General features: G+C 54.2%; 6 protein-coding genes across 6 annotated transcripts; 5 read left to right on the forward strand and 1 right to left on the reverse strand.

Moving 5' to 3' along the window:
* Positions 1 to 216: 216 nt before the first annotated feature.
* On the forward strand, positions 217 to 734 carry LAESUDRAFT_525771 (uncharacterized protein). The gene is made up of 2 exons (XM_040902809.1): positions 217 to 396; positions 450 to 734. The coding sequence occupies exons 1-2, from the start codon at positions 318 to 320 to the stop codon at positions 686 to 688; spliced, it is 318 nt and encodes a 105-aa protein (XP_040758510.1). The 5' UTR covers positions 217 to 317; the 3' UTR covers positions 689 to 734.
* A 1,090-nt stretch (positions 735 to 1,824) lies between these two features.
* On the forward strand, positions 1,825 to 4,069 carry LAESUDRAFT_816307 (proline iminopeptidase). The gene is made up of 17 exons (XM_040914765.1): positions 1,825 to 2,010; positions 2,062 to 2,096; positions 2,147 to 2,161; positions 2,219 to 2,280; positions 2,337 to 2,377; positions 2,429 to 2,564; positions 2,622 to 2,656; positions 2,708 to 2,731; positions 2,781 to 2,834; positions 2,887 to 3,012; positions 3,066 to 3,134; positions 3,198 to 3,237; positions 3,292 to 3,341; positions 3,393 to 3,444; positions 3,505 to 3,531; positions 3,593 to 3,676; positions 3,733 to 4,069. The coding sequence occupies exons 1-17, from the start codon at positions 1,946 to 1,948 to the stop codon at positions 3,757 to 3,759; spliced, it is 942 nt and encodes a 313-aa protein (XP_040758511.1). The 5' UTR covers positions 1,825 to 1,945; the 3' UTR covers positions 3,760 to 4,069.
* A 411-nt stretch (positions 4,070 to 4,480) lies between these two features.
* Positions 4,481 to 7,486, forward strand: LAESUDRAFT_764305 (uncharacterized protein; the record flags this gene model as incomplete). The annotated part of the gene is made up of 3 exons (XM_040913421.1): positions 4,481 to 4,605; positions 4,656 to 5,625; positions 5,681 to 7,486. The coding sequence occupies 3 exons, from the start codon at positions 4,481 to 4,483 to the stop codon at positions 7,484 to 7,486; spliced, it is 2,901 nt and encodes a 966-aa protein (XP_040758512.1).
* Positions 7,487 to 8,247: 761 nt separating this feature from the next.
* LAESUDRAFT_665347 (uncharacterized protein) lies at positions 8,248 to 8,823 on the forward strand (the record flags this gene model as incomplete). The annotated part of the gene is made up of 2 exons (XM_040905184.1): positions 8,248 to 8,563; positions 8,612 to 8,823. Coding segments are annotated over 2 exons (528 nt in total), but the record flags the coding sequence as incomplete, so codon positions are not given.
* Positions 8,824 to 11,075: 2,252 nt separating this feature from the next.
* LAESUDRAFT_731925 (uncharacterized protein) lies at positions 11,076 to 14,197 on the reverse strand. The gene is made up of 5 exons (XM_040910139.1): positions 13,423 to 14,197; positions 12,963 to 13,340; positions 12,696 to 12,887; positions 11,632 to 12,633; positions 11,076 to 11,562 (listed from the first exon to the last, which is right to left on the reverse strand). The coding sequence occupies exons 1-5, from the start codon at positions 14,020 to 14,022 to the stop codon at positions 11,431 to 11,433; spliced, it is 2,304 nt and encodes a 767-aa protein (XP_040758514.1). The 5' UTR covers positions 14,023 to 14,197; the 3' UTR covers positions 11,076 to 11,430.
* Positions 14,198 to 14,298: 101 nt separating this feature from the next.
* Positions 14,299 to 15,260, forward strand: LAESUDRAFT_764308 (uncharacterized protein; the record flags this gene model as incomplete). Its single annotated transcript, XM_040913422.1, has 3 exons — positions 14,299 to 14,481; positions 14,535 to 14,614; positions 14,672 to 15,260. The coding sequence occupies 3 exons, from the start codon at positions 14,299 to 14,301 to the stop codon at positions 15,258 to 15,260; spliced, it is 852 nt and encodes a 283-aa protein (XP_040758515.1).
* Between the last annotated feature and the right edge of the window lie 148 nt (positions 15,261 to 15,408).

A 15,408-nucleotide genomic window follows, 5' to 3' on the forward strand; every position in this document is an offset into this window, starting at 1 on the left:
GGCCTTGTCGCATGGATATCAAGCTTTAGCCACCCGGACATGCCTTAATTGGGGGCCTCCTGACACCCATCAGGTCCCAAAATATGCTAAGTTGCGATAAGGTTAGGGATCTTGGAACGGCCTCAGAGGCCCTAAATATGCAATCAGCGACAAGGAAATCACGATTTTGGGCCCCTCAAATATGCTATTTTGCGACACTCATATGTGAGAGTTGCCCGGGGCCTTGGTAGGAGACGCGTTAAGGAGACGATCGCTGGGGCCTCATTCGCTCATTCGCCCTTCACCCGCTCACCTTTTATCGCACCTCGCCGCTTTCTATGATGGTGTCGCGAATCACTGCATTGTTAAACGTGCTTCTGCATTGTTGCGCATTTCTGTGCGGTTTGCTTGGGAAAGGCGAGTGTTCACTTTGTCTCTCCTATTACATTTTGTTGACTACTTTGGTTCAGGGACTTCTGTCGCTTTGCTGTTTGATGCATTGTACACCTCCCTCCTCGGTGCGGTCACTGAGGCTAATAATATTGTTTCTTTGCGTGTTTGCACTGCTCGTCTGCGAAAGTTTCTGCCGTCGGAGGTGGTTCCCATCGGTCATTCTCTACTTCAGCCTGACCGCTCCGTCATTATGAAGTATGCTATCCGGGGATACGCCTCAGCACCTTTTATGGTCACTTGGGATCCGCTCTTGTGATGCCACCCGAAACTCTGCTGCTGCAGAGTACGCACTGTCGTCGATTAGTCTGTTTCAATTCGCCACCCCCGACCGTAGGACGCGTTTTCGGAGTTACGTAAGCCCTTTCATCTCCGAAACGCGTCGATCAGATCTTGCATGAACGCGTTGCGTCGCGTCGCCCTCCGCCTCCACCAGCGGTTTTGCTGTCCTCTGGTCCTCCATATATGCATTCAATGTTCATATTTTAATACGATAATTCTTCTACATCTGGAATTGTATGATTCTCTCTTTAGTTTGGACCCATATGCTGGATTCAGCACCTTCACAGACTGTTAGATAGCACCAGTCACCAATATAAGGAGAGGAAGCCTGCTTGTTTCTTACCAAAAAAAATGAAAGTTGGTTTTCTGAACCAGCATGCATATAATTACAGTGTACTTACACTACTCATTTGTGTCCTGGAAGCATTGCGAGGCAAGCCTCTGCTATACTATGAGCTCGCGCCACCATCCGGAGAAATCCGTGCGGGATGACACCGCCTTGGCGGCGGCAGTGGTCGGCATGTCTCGGCAATTTCCTAATTGAGGCGACACGCGTTTGAATGTCCGTGCTACGGTCTGACAGGCGCGAATTGAAGCAGACCTATATATCTGCTGACCTCCCTCTGTCAGAGAAGCAGATATTTTGTAGTCTGCCTATCGGAGACAAGTCGTCGATCACGCCTGCCTCCGTCTCATTTTCGATGATCGTCATGCTCTCCCCTTCGATGGTGGCAACCTGCTCGGATTGTGGCGGTTGTCGGACGTGCCATACATTTCGGACTGTATCACGGTCGTTACAGGCACTCCCGCACCTCTAGATAATACATCGTAGTCGAATTTCATGGCCTCCTGTAATTTTCCTACCTTCCTTTCCCATCTCGAAATTACTCCTGTCTCTAATTGTGACTTACCTACATCTCGCGTATATATTCTGCGACGTGTGCTCTCCTACCTGTTATTTGGAACCGGCGCCGACGCGCCAACTCCACCCAAGTACGAGCAAGCCTTTCCTGAAGACGTGTTTCTTGGCGGCCACAGGATCATGTGATCGTGAACAACCTGTTGCAACCCAATGGGTTAATGAGAAAAGTGAAATAGATCTATGAACCGTGCCGGATACCGACTCGCTTTTGGTCTGCGCATAAAGTTGCCTTTCTCGCACTTTCATTTGCATCTGCCCACGCGCCAATTCAGCTTGGACACCAAGTCATCAATCGCAAGTCATATCGCGAACATGTATCCGCCCATCGAACAATATGAAACAGGAAAGTTGAAAGTTTCCGACATACATACACTCTAGTAAGTCGTTATTCTGGCCATTAGAAACTCTCAATGCAACAGGTCGTCTAGCTACGAGATCAGCGGAAACGAGAAAGGAACTCCAGGTGCGTGCTCAGATACATTCTGCAGCAGTGATGTTGATCTGCGGCTTCAGTCGTTTTCCTACACGGTGCGTGTTTACGATGTAGCCTTTGGGCTTGATTATCTTATTCATGCATTATTATAGGCGGCCCAGGAAGTGGTACTGACCCTAAGGACCGTTTGTTCTTTAATCCGGAGAAATACAAGGCACCTTCGTTGATCAGCACGTCAGTTGCTGCATACTCACTTAAGATTTCGGCTAGATCATCTTGTTCGACCAAAGAGGCGCTGGAAAGTCTACTCCGTGAGTATGCAACGTGTCAATTCCCGAGTCAGGTCTGGAGCTGCCGCTTAGGACCGCGTCACTCGAGGAGAATACGACTTGGGACCTCGTCAAGGATATCGAAAGGCTTCGCGAACATCTGAAGATCGCCAAATGGAATGTTTTCGGAGGTTCATGGGGATCTACGCTATCCTTGGCATATGCCCAGGTATGAAACGTCACTACCGTGCAGGCATGAGGTCGTCCAAAACCAACGTCCTTTCAGTCCCATCCAGAACGTGTCAAGACTCTCGTCTTACGGTCTGTATCATCACGCTTATCGCATAGCACATGATCTCATGCACACTCCAGCGGGATATTTACGTTGCGTAAGAGGTGAGTCTCGCTGTTGAAAATGAGTGCAAGTACCAACGTCCAGATGTAGCGAACTCCGGTTCTTCTACCAAGAAGGGACGTCGCATTTGTTCCCAGGCGCATGGTAAGCTCACATTGATAGGAGGTATGGCTTGGTTGCTCAGTCCATCGAACAGGGAGGAATATATCGCTCCGATTCCAGAACCCGAACGACACGACATGATTACCGCGTATCACGCACAGCTCAACTCCGCAGATGAAGAGACGCGCATCAAGGCAGCAAAGGCTTGGTCGAAGTGGGAGTAAGTGGGTTCTCCTGCCGCGATCGTCTGATTTTTGATTGAAGAGCGTTCAGGATGGCCACGTCCAAACTTTACGTGGATCCTGCGCAACTGGCGCAAGCAGATAACGACCGCTGGGCCAAGTATGGGCATCACTTTCTTGCGCAGGTGGTGACCAGTTACTAAGCCAAGCGCTTCGTGGGCAGTGCATTTGCAAGAATCGAGAATCACTACTTCGTGAACGATGTGGGTTTTCTGCGTTCGCATCTCAGTCATGCTTACGGATACTGGTCCTTGCAGGGGTTCATGAGAGATGGTCAACTGCTCGAGAAGCAAGAGATCGACAAGATGTAGCTGACCTTTCACGTGGTGATATTCGCAATTTCACGACTTTCTCTTAGCCGGCACATCCCTACAATCGTCGTCCAGGGAAGATATGATGTCGTATGTCCGGTACGTTTGCGGTCATCCTGTGCATTTATAACATGCTGAATGCTGGGCTCCGTGGTATAGGCAAGGACCGCGTATGATTTGAAGAAGGTGTGAACTCCGTTCATGTTGTGCCGCGAGCAGTTCTGCTGTATCTGAAACATCACACCAGGTATGGCCTGAGATAACGCTGCACATCGTGCCCGACGCAGGGCACTCAGCGAGGGAGCCGGGCACGGCCAAGCTGCTCGTTGATGTAGGCTTCATCTTCTGGTGCAGTTCTTCCGGTTCTGACCCTTCTCCTTGCGGCAGGCAACGGACAAGATGGCTGATCTATGAGCCCCAGTGATAGGATCTCGGGAATCTACCCAGGCTACTGGTGCAATGGGCCATGCTGTGCATTCCGGATCTGGGTGTAGCTCAGACACACGACTCTGTTATCAGATGCTGACCGCGGACCTTGCAGCAGCCGTGAGTGTTTTGAGCTGATCGTCTGCGTGCTAAGCGGGTGTGGCCTGCGCGTGGTAAGAGCTACCCATGCGGCTGATATGTCAAGCGTTACCATCGAGCGGACCTTGCTCCCAGCATGACCAAGTTCTTGACTTCCTGCCAGAACATTATGTCCGAAATGAATGAACGTGAAACTTACACGCCATGTCTCTAGGCTTCGCCTTATCAGCGTCACGCTATTGTTCTGCTGCAAATATCGCTCCCAGAGCGCTCCGCCTGCAGCTCATGTGTTTGCTGAGGCGTTGGGTAGTTTTGTATGCGCATACCGCACTATACCGCAGCAATTGCTTTGACCAACAGATCAGGTCACGTGACACGATATGGAAGCCAGATTTGGTGGTTGTCGAAGTTGGCGTCCATCTTGTCTGTCTCGTTTTTGCCTTCCACGCTCATCTGCTCACGAATTCGCTGCATCATCCACGCGCTTTGTGCAAGGCTTTTGATAGCGCATGCCGGTCTTTGGGCACGCAATTCGAAAGAAGTAAAACGCACCCTCACTAGCCCTCACTCTCTTGTTGCCGCGCGTTGATTGACCCACAACTGCGAGTTCATGTCATTCGCGAGCACCCCGTTAGGTCAAGGCAAACGTGTTGATCGTCATACGTTCTTCAACAAGCCTCATCGACGGGATAACCATCTATTCCAGCGTGCCGCGCCACTATCATACTCATACGCGTGCGTGGCTATATAACGCGCGAGCATCCACCGTGTTGATACCAATCTAGCGCGCCCCCTCTCAGCAGACCTCCTCCTCAACAGCCCGTTCCGCAACATCCAGAGCGCTCGAACGGCGTGGACGAGACGGCGCTTGTCCGCTTCGCGCGGCTCAAGGAGCGCGAGCAGGTCGAGCAGTCAGGCGTAGGCGTGAACGCAGGCCCGCATTCCCACATCTCTCCTCATCCGGAGAAGTGGAGTGTGTACGACACTTCCGTGAACATCGCCGGCGCATTCAACCAGGCCGTTTCATCCACTGACGGCAACCCTCCTCCTCCTATGAACCCCAACGAGACATGGGCTTCCGGCTCTCGTAGGCAGACTCTGCCCCTCAGCACGTCGGTTGAGTACGAGAAAGAGACGCAATCCACGATCAATCGCCGTCTAGCACCACCGTCACTGAGTCGCAACGGGGTGCAGAGCGCGAGCCACATGCGTCAAGGGGTTTCAGAGGGGGAGGGAGGCACATCAGCACAGCAGAACGAGAGGGGAAGGAGCACATTCGGCCAAATCGTGGAAATGACGCAGCAACCGGTTGCGTATCTGATGCGACCACGGGACCCGAAGTTTACGGCGCGAAGCAACGGAAATGGCAACGGCTATGCGAACGAAAGTACAAGCTACGACTATTCCGCGGAGGAGCGCGAGTACCAAGCGGCCGGCGCTACTTCCCAGAGTCAGGCGCCCAGACAGTCGAACGGCGCCCATCGGCGTAACCGCATATCGACAGACAACAAGGCGTACACGCCGTCGATGTCCGAACAAGAAGGGTCAGATGAGGACGACCACGACAATGAGGGCAAGCGTCCAAAGAAGAAGAAGAAGAAGGGTGGCGTCACGGGAGGGCCACCGTTGACTTCGCTGCCTACCGTTGGCCACGACAAGAAGAGAAGGAGGAGATCGGGCGGTAACTCGACTGGTCTGGAAGAGGAAAGGGAGGGGGAGTCAAGCGGTGACGAGCAGGATCGTGGTAGTCAGAAGGTGCGTATCTACATCCCTCTGCAATTTAATGCTTTCATAGAATAGTGCCCACCAGCACTCACAACGTGGGACGCCTCCACAACAACGTATTCCATCGGCGTCGCGCGGCTCCGTGCCCCCAGAGACGTCAGGTTTTTCCGTCGGCCGGGGATCTGTGCCACCTCAGGGCGACTCGACGATGTTCGTAGAGCGGGAGCTGCTTGACGAGATCGACGAGAGCGTCGTGCTCGACAGCACCGATGATGTGCCGCACCGGGCGACGTTCTCGATTGGCGCGACGCTGGGCACAGCAACGAATCTGATCATCAGGCTGGCTTGGACGATCATCCAACTGATGTTCGGCGTCTTGGGACTAATGGCGCGACCGTTCGGCAAGGCGTTCGGGGCGGTAATGGACGTGTTCTGGCATGCACCTCGGCGGTGGATCGCCGGCATGACCATAGGAAGGCTGATCAAGTACGGCTTCATGGGATACCTGCTCTACACGGCGTATGTGATCTTGTACCGGTTCGCGGATGGGAACATCACCGTCTCCTGGGATCCCTATCCTCAGCCTGTTCACTATACGCCTGCGCTCCCGGCACCTGACGAAGTTGGGGTCCGCCTGCAGCAGCTGGAAAGCGCTCTGGCGGTGCTATCTGCGAATACGGAGCGTTCCCGCTCTGCGATAGATAACAGCCGCTCTGAGTTGCTTGGGCGCGTGAATGTGCTCGAGAATCAGGTCTCGAAGGAGCGTCAGCGCAAGTGGGAGGAGGAGAGGAAAACCAGGAAGACAACGAGTGAGGCATTGCAGGCCGTCAAGCAGGAACTAGACGTGCTGCGGGAACAACTTCGGCTTCAAGAGGAGATGCGAGGTAATGCTGAGCCTGTGTTCATGCCTGACGAGGAGGCGCGGGCTAGAGTGCGCGCTCTGGAAGAACGATTCGGGAGTGTCGAGAGCGGAGTCGAGCAGGCTTTGCAGCTCGGAAAGAGCGCGGTAAAGGCGGGTCGCTCTGCGAGTACAACAGGAGCATGGTGGAACAAGCTCACATCAGGCAAGAGCGGCTCCCAGCTGGTGATCAAGTCCAGCGATGGCCAAGATGTCAGCTCACTGATCAATCATCTCGTCGAGTCCTCAGTCTCCCGCCTGACGAAGGACACCCTTGCCCGGACGGACTATGCACTCTACTCTGGTGGCGCGCAGGTCATTCCGTCGCTTACAAGTGAGACATACCAGATCGAGAATGGATGGGGGAGCAAGATTATGGGCTACTTTGGCGGCGGCGTCGGAGGGTGGATTGGGCGCCCGCCTGTGACTGCGCTACACCACGACATCAATCACGGCCATTGCTGGCCTTTCCCTGGCACTCATGGTCAGCTTGGTGTGAAGCTCGCGGCACCGATATACATCTCTGCCGTTACCATCGACCATGTCGCGAAGGAGGTCGCCACGGATATGCGCTCGACGCCGAGGCAGATGGAGCTCTGGGGCCTCATCGAGGGTGAAGATAACATCGAGAAAGTGAAGGAATGGCGCGCCCTGCGTGACGCGAAGCGGGAGGTAGCGCGCACTGAGGCGGAACTACAGGGGCGGCCATTCGCCGACCAGACGGAACCTGCGTACCCGTCGACGCTACCCAAGTCGCCCGAGTACTTCCGTATCGCAAGCTTCACGTACAACGTGCATTCGCCGAACAACATCCAGACGTTTGAGATTCCGGATGAGATCCAGGATCTGGGTATCGATTTCGGTGTGGTCGTCTTGCTGATCGATAACAACTGGGGCAGGGATGACTTCACTTGCCTCTATCGTCTGCGAGTCCACGGAGAGCGGAAGGATGAGGTGCCGCCGCCGTATCCAGAGGACTGTGCGGGGCCATAAGTTAACCTGCAGTATGCTTGTTTCCTCTGCTTCTTCCTACAAAATTGTCGTCCCTTTTTCGTAACATTTCTTCCTTGCTTGTCTAAGGTACTTCCACTTAGTTGTGTATCACAAGTAGCAGCTTTTGTTTTCTGGCTGCCGCATTGCTTTTCGCATATCCCATTAGCTTTACTTTACCGCTTCTCAGTTTCTCATGATTTTCGGTTGAAGATCCATGCAATGCTGACTCAATAATGCGTCAGTCCGTGTTCGTAGTAGTGCATCATCTCTCATGTACGACGTCGGTCACATCGTGTACCTGTACGTTGTGCGCTCAATTGTACAGGAGTGTTCGTTCCGCATCCAACGCTGTTCAATACATTTGTTGAAACCGCTGAGCCCGATGAATCTTCCTTGAAGCTGTGCTCTGTCTAACGAACCAATTTCATAGCTGTAGCCGACGCAAGTACTATGTAGCGACGTCCTGATCGCATTGATCATCATGATCTTATTTCGTACTGCGAACTGCGAACTGCGAACATGGAGAGGCAGAGCTAGGGTAGCGCACATGCGGTATGCGCAGCAGCGACGAGGGCGATGCTTGACTCCGCACCCATTCAAACTTATGTTCACAGCTCCAGTCCATCCGGAGGCGGTACGTCACGACTGTGTAGCACTACGCTAAGCAAGGAACCCGAGTTTTGGATATCAAGGGCTCCGTAGATCCCGAGCAATCACCATCCACACCTTGCCCCATCTCCGCCATCACCTCTGTCCCTGCAATGAGCAAGGAGATTGGCACGCTTGTCGTGGTCGTGCTCAAAGCCAAGAATCTCCCTGACAAACACTCACTCTACAAGCAAGACGTCTATGCACAAGCCTCCATCCATGGAAAGATCAAGAAGACAGGAATCGATGTTCGCGGTGGGCAGCATCCGGTCTGGGACGAAGAGCTGCGCTTCCCAATATACAAGAGCAGCTCAGCAGAGGACAGAACACTCGAGGTAACCTGCTGGAGGAAAGAGCTCCGCGAGGACGAGCTCATTGGGAAGGGGCTGGTCGATATCTCAGACACACTGCGTACGGGCGAGTTTGATGGTGAGCCGTGCAGTTCATTTCACATTATACAGTTCAGCCTGAATGCAGACACAGACTGGGTGAAGCTCGAGGTGGAGGGCGCGTACCGGGGGGAGATGTATCTTGAGATGACCTACTTCGCAGCCAGCCCAGCCCCCCTCCAGCGCCGCCCCTCGAAAATGTCCAATTCAGAGCGACTCTCTCGCCTCTCCCAGCCCTACGTCTATTCAAGTCTGAATCCTGCTGTGCCGACCAGGACGCCGCCGAAGGGTCATTCACCCAGTCGACAACCCCCTGCACAACCTCGTGTACAATCCCCTGTACAGCCAACGCCATACTCTCACCACGGGTTGAGTGCAGAGTCAATGCAACCACCCACAACCACGACCCGTCTTTCACCTCATTCCTCGACGCATACTTCGCCGCGTGTATCGCCCCGATCGCGCTATGATGCGCTTCCTCCTATACCCCAGGAGATCCGATCACCTGCGGACATTCCGGAAGTGCTGCGTCCTGGGAATCCGAGGTCTGACATCCATTACAACGACCAGGGACATGTGATGGATGCCCATATCCACTCTCGGCTGTCCACCTCACCTTCGCCGCATGGCAGATGTTCCCCACATCCCGAGAGACCGATATTGCAAAGCTCTGTACCGTCTGCTCCTCAAGTTTCACCGCATGCCTCCCCTCCCCCGTCCTACGGTGCTCCAGTATTGTCTCATTCAGCACCTCACAGTGAGTCTCTTCCTTCCGTCGGATTTCAAGCATCCAGCCCTGGAAGAGCACACCATGTTGTGAGTCTTGTTCCCGTGGATTATGCGAAACATCTCACTCATCTCATTCAGCCTCAAACGCAGCCCATAGCTTTTCCCGTCACAGAAGTAGTGCATTCGTCGACGCCGCCAACATATACAGCGCCTGCTGCAGCCAAGTCGGCAATGGATGCTCATCGAGTTCCGAGCTTGCACGCTTCTTCTTTCTACGACCCAGTAGCCTGCCCTCCTACACACAGCCAGGATCCTGCTGAAAACTCTTCATATGCGCACCACGCGGCTTCTTCGCCACCGCTTCAGTCTACAGGTTACCCACCTATTCGTTCGACACACTCGTCTCATGGCTCTTATTCTGCTCCTTCGTGTGTGCAGCCGGGCTCGGAACCTCACCGCACATCGATGCCTCCTGGTTCGTATCCCGAATATAATCCGGTGGCTAGCCATCCTGGCTATCACCAAGCACAAGCAGCACACCGAGCCCAATCCCCACCGTATGCGACAAGCCCGCCGCATGTGGCACCACCGCAAGCCCACATCGCGCGTCTGTCCGTATCCCCTAAGCCCCACGGACGGTCGCCCTCCCCAGGGGCATACACAGAAGTGCGCATGTTTGAGCACAACCTCATTCCGCCCGAGAGCCCGCTGAATACGCATTACCCCGGCTCGCCGCCACGCTCCCCTTCGCCGCCGCTCCCGCCGCTTCCCCCTGAGGCGAGACAGTCCGCCGGGATTGCATATGCTTCGCCTCCCTTCCGATCAAGTCACCTACAGTCCCAGCATCAAAGCCAGTCGTACTCGTATAACTACTCCACTGGATCTGCGCCGGGTTCAGAAGGCGATTTCAGCATGCCCGTGCCGGAGGCGTTGCCCTTCACGGATGCTGCGCTCGAGCGCTACTTCCACCCACTCCCGCTGCCTGACGAGCCCGAAGGCGCGCACACGCCGACGCCCGCTCACCCGCAGCCGTACGTTGCGCCGACGGACCCGCGACGTCGGTCTCACTCGCCGCACTCGCGCCTCCGGGACAATTCATTGGAAGCGAAGCGGGAGAGGGAGGCGCGCGACGGGCTGCTGGCGCTGGAGCTGGAGAGAGAGGAGGATCGGAAGCGGAAGGAGGCTGAGGAGAGGGAGAGAAAGGACGAGGAGCTTGCGAAGAAGCTGGACCTGGAGTTGAATATGGCGAAGGATGTCCATGAGGAGGACGTGCGAGACGTGGAGGCGGAAGTCTTTGGGGACAAGAGGGAGGAGGATGGGGAGGATGTACTGGGCCCGAGGTATGATGCGCTGGGAGCGAATGTGGCCCCGCCGAAGGCGCATATGCCTGGTGGTTGGTGATGTTCGTCGATGCATGCGTAAATGAGTACCAGAAACTACTTTTTCTGCGCTTGGATTCTAATATTGTTATTCATGAGAAGCCAGTGTTTAGTGTTTCCAATTAACGACCTGTCCATATAATGCATGTTTAACTGCGCTCACAACGCTCACTTGCCAAAGCGCATTATCATGCAAGCCACCTCCGAGTCGGTAGCTTTGTTCATTTGGTCCGACTCTAAATGGATTCTACGATACAATTGGGTTTTGTCGCTATACTTGTCAGGGCCCTACTATAATGAGTCCAAGGCGCAAGCCACTATAGATACGAAAGTTACCGTGTAGTAGCAGTGGAATAGAAAGGTTGAATGTGCTCCAGCGTCGTTTTTTGAAAGGATTATACACAACCCTTGTACGCGAAACCATTAGCACGTATATATCCCGTAGCGGCGTTGTGTGCATGCTCAGATGCACGCCTTTAAACCATAAAGACTGAAGTGGAGCGGTGCACGAAACCCACTGATTTTAAGACTTGACTTTGCACAACAACAATAGCGAAGGGAACTTCAAGCATCACCAGTCAATTACGCGGAACCTGCAAACGCCATGCAGCCTTGAAATGATGGCACAGTCTCCGTTGAACCTGGGGTAACTTTGACACATAGACTGTTAAGCAAGAGAGCGATGGGTACAAGACAAATCAAGAGTTCCTACTCTGCATGAATAGATGTAGCTCCTAAAATGTGTGTCATACAAGAAGCATTGTTCAGCATATATCACCGTAAAGATCGCATGTGTTCCTCATCGCCGACTCCCAAAACTCGCAATGCTCCCGAACGCTAGACTTGCCCGCCCCAGGAACTCACGCGGGGTGCGCGAGCTATTCTCCTTTATTGGTGACAGATTGATAGGTATGTCCAGTGTTGACCCAGTCTGTGGACATATCAATTGCGTCACTATCTCCTGTCTACAATTGCGAAAGGAGTTAACAACGGCACGTACCCCAACAAGAGTATTCCACTCGAAGGATTGTGGTCGTGCAGAGCCAAAAATACCGAGCTTGCGCTTCTTCTTTGGCTTTGCGGCCTCTTTGTCCACGATGCCATCCGAATCCGACGCGCCATGATCAGCCTCCCTAATGGAAGATAGGTTACTGTTTCCTTTGTGTGAAAGGTTGCCGGAAACCTTGCTAGCTCTCGATACCGGTCTGCTAGACAAACCCTCCTCCTCGCCGTCGTCCTCATCCTTCCTCGCCTTCTTCTTGCCTCGCTGCTTCTGTGTTGACTCGCCCTCGCTAGCTTCATCGTCCACCAAGCTCTGCATCTTCTTTTTCTTGCTTCGCTTCCTCGGCAATGCTTGCTTGTCGCTTGCCTCTTCATCCGCAGGAGGACCCGCCTTGCGCTTGCCCTTCTTGGCCGGCGTGCTCTTCTCCTCCACGATCTCCACCCCATCGTCATCGTCCTCAACCGTCACTTCCTGCTTCTTCTTTGGACGTCCCCGCTTGCGACCGCCTTGATGGCTGGGACTGTGGCGTTCGCCTGCTTTGTCGCCTTGGTAGTGATTAGGACTCCGGCGTCGACCGGACTTGTCGGCGGCCCCCTTTGTCTGTGTCTGAGTGGTCTGCGGACTCTCCACCTCTTCTATCTCATCATCCTCGGCGTGTGTCTCCGCCACAGTTTGCGAAGACTTGTACGCAGGTCTCGGCCTAGGGCGACCGTTTGATTCCTTAATAGAAGACGAAGAGGCCTGCGGTGCTGGACGGTTCTCCCTTCTCTGCTTCTGCGACCTCTGAGTACTCTCTACTTCCTGAACTTCCTCGTCGTACCCATCATGTGTGTGGACCGTCTGATGAGGAGACCTATACGCCGGTCTCGGCTTCGGATGACCATTTGGTCCCTTAACAAATGATGGGGCTGCTTGCGGAGGCGGTTGCTGAATGGAAACTTCCTCGATCTCCATTTCGAAATCTGACTCTCCGCTGAGAGAAAAAGCTTTCTTCTTACCCTACAATTTTAGGCATGACCCTTATAAGTAAAGATCGGAGGAAAACAGATATCTCATCCGACCTTAGACTGCTTCCCACCTGACCGAGCTGCAGTTTGAGTATCTGCAGTCGCAGCGTCGGCCTTAGCCCTCTGCGCGCTCAATCGTAGCTCGAGGGTCTCGATCTGCCGCTTTGCATCCTCGAGTTGTGAGTTCATTCCTCTCAACTCTGTTTCAAGTCGGCCGTGTTCTTCATAAGCGTCGTTGATCGTTTTCTGCTACCACTATCAGTGTCATGACTTCGATAGCACTCCTTGTAACACAAGTATAGGCACAACGCATGCACTTGCCTTGTGTTCCTCGAGTGCAGCCCTGTACTTTTCCGTCTTACCCTTCGCTTTATCAACTGCTGCTCTGTTCTCCTCAACGGCAGCCTCGGCTTCCTTCAGCCGAGACTCCAGCTCTCGCACGCGCACCTCCAACTCGATGCGGCTCCGACGCAGTGCGTCCATCTCTGCACCTTCACGGTTCTCGAGGTTACGCCATTTGTCAACCTGCCGCCGCAAATCTTCGCGCGTGTGCTCGGATTCGCGGAACTTCGCCTCGAGCTCGGCATGCGCAGTCTTCAGGCTCTCGTACTGTAGCGTGACACGCTCCAGGGAAGTCGCTTCGCTGTCTCTATTGGCCAAAACAGTGGTGTGTTCGGCACGCAGCCTTGATATCGCTTTCTGCACCAGCAGCAAGCAAACATTGGATTAGTCCAGGGATCATTGTAAGGCTTTCGCGCAGTAGGGGTGAGAGTAAACAAACCTCGGTGTCCTGCATCTCTTTCTGAGCGGCAGCCAACTTCGCCGAAGCTTCCTGTAGCTGAAGAGTTAGCTTGGCATGTCTGGCTTCCATCTCGGCGGTCTTCTCCTCCATATCCTCTTTCACCTCGTCCATATCGTCTTCGTAATTCGCCTTCACATCTTCCAACGCCCACTCGAGCTCGGAAACGCGGTTATCGAGCTCGAATTCCCTCCGCTGGAAGGCGACTAGTCGGTAGTCGCGCTGGAGTCGGGCCAGTCTCTCCCGCCTCATTTCATCGCGGGACTTGAGGATGCTCAAACGCTCGCTATCGAGGTCGGCGGCGGTTCGAAGATGCGCGATACGGTGGGCGGCCTGCAGCGTGTCGCAGCCCTCCCTCCACTCGGCACGCTCCTCCTTCCACCGCAGCTCGAGACTGGCGATAGCATCCTTTGCGCGCGCCTGTTCTTCGCAGAGTGACTGGCGAAGCTTGCCGATTGTATGCTCGAGTGGACGTCGTTCTGCAACAAGCTCCTCAATATGGGCTTGTTTGGTCGCTATCATCGCCTCGAGAGGAGCAGTAGATGGTGTTGATCGCAGGGGGGTGGGGGCACGGAGAGACATGTTGGCGGGATATTTATACTCGTCACTCCCTCAGACAATGTCATTTGATAAGTCCAACACGTTCGAATCAAGCAGGCGAGCTGGACACAAGCAGTGCTGCTGCGCACAACGCCACGACGTCCACGAGGTTTCGCGCAGCTGGCAGCGGTGCAGAAGTCGGGTCAAAGGACAATGGACGCGTTCTGAGGGATAACTGGTTAACACGGACACGTGACGTATTTAGAGTTCAATTACGAGGCTATTTTCTTTTGGTAACTCCCGATCAATGCAGCGACCATGAGCATGTCTCCGACGACCAAACCAGTGCGCAACGTTAAAGTCAACGTTCCCAGACACAACTCGCAGCGCATAGGTCCAGCGGTGACCGCGCAGGTGGAAACCTACGCTCGCGAAGACCGTGTGCGCATCGACATTAGCCAAACCGCACCGGATCCCAATAGTGCCCTCGGGCAGGCCATTGTGAGTGAAGGCTGTGGTATGGCTGTGCGCATAGCTCAAGGACGTTCCATAAGGAAAGTGCGTCAGAATGGAACTCTCTACTTCTGACTGCTCGCGCAGAGAGGGGTCCTCAATGGGATATCGGAACACAGCAGTACGGACTTCACATTCCCTTTTATTCGCGTTAGGATGACCCTAAGACGATGTCTAGGTTTTTAGTAGAGGAGTACTCTGATTTATATTATGACCCAACTGCCCTACTTGCATACCAGAAGGAGGCTCGTCCTCCCATGGACGGCGAAGACGTCCCTTCTACCTCTACCAACACTGCCTCCAACGAGCAGAAGATCCAGGAACAGCTTCCTGGGACGCCCCGGAATGCAGCTCAGCGTCCTCCCACCACACCTCATACGCCACACCACAGCTCCAACCAGTTTTTTTCGAACAACTTACCGCCCAACATCGCCTCTCCCCGCCACCCATTCCCCACCGCAGGACAGGCCATGGCTGCGCAGGGCATGAGCGGACAGGGAATGGGCTTCGGCAACATGAATATGAACATGAGCATCAATCCAGCACAGCTGTTCGCCGGTGGCCCGGACTCGCCGATGCGTCTCAGCAACCCTGGAATGGCACAAGCTATGGGTGGGATGGGGATGAACATGTCCGGCATGGGAATGGGCATGAATATGTCCAGCAGCGCAGATGCGATGAGCATGAGCATAGGCTCACCAGATCCACGGCGGCGTTTGACACGAGGGATGAGTGGAGAGGATGGATTCGGTGGCATGCATGGGTAGGGAATTCTGCGGAAGAGGTGGCTCTCGTGGATCTGTGGACTACTGGTTCGTGCTTATCTGTATGTTGTTGTCAATACTGGGTTCAATGTCATCATGGAACAAGCAGATCTCCTGCGGTGACGCTGAAGTCGCGCTAAACAGTGTCGCG

This window comes from Laetiporus sulphureus, assembly GCF_001632365.1.
Source record: "Laetiporus sulphureus 93-53 unplaced genomic scaffold LAESUscaffold_73, whole genome shotgun sequence".
Taxonomy (NCBI): Eukaryota; Fungi; Basidiomycota; class Agaricomycetes; order Polyporales; family Laetiporaceae; genus Laetiporus; species Laetiporus sulphureus.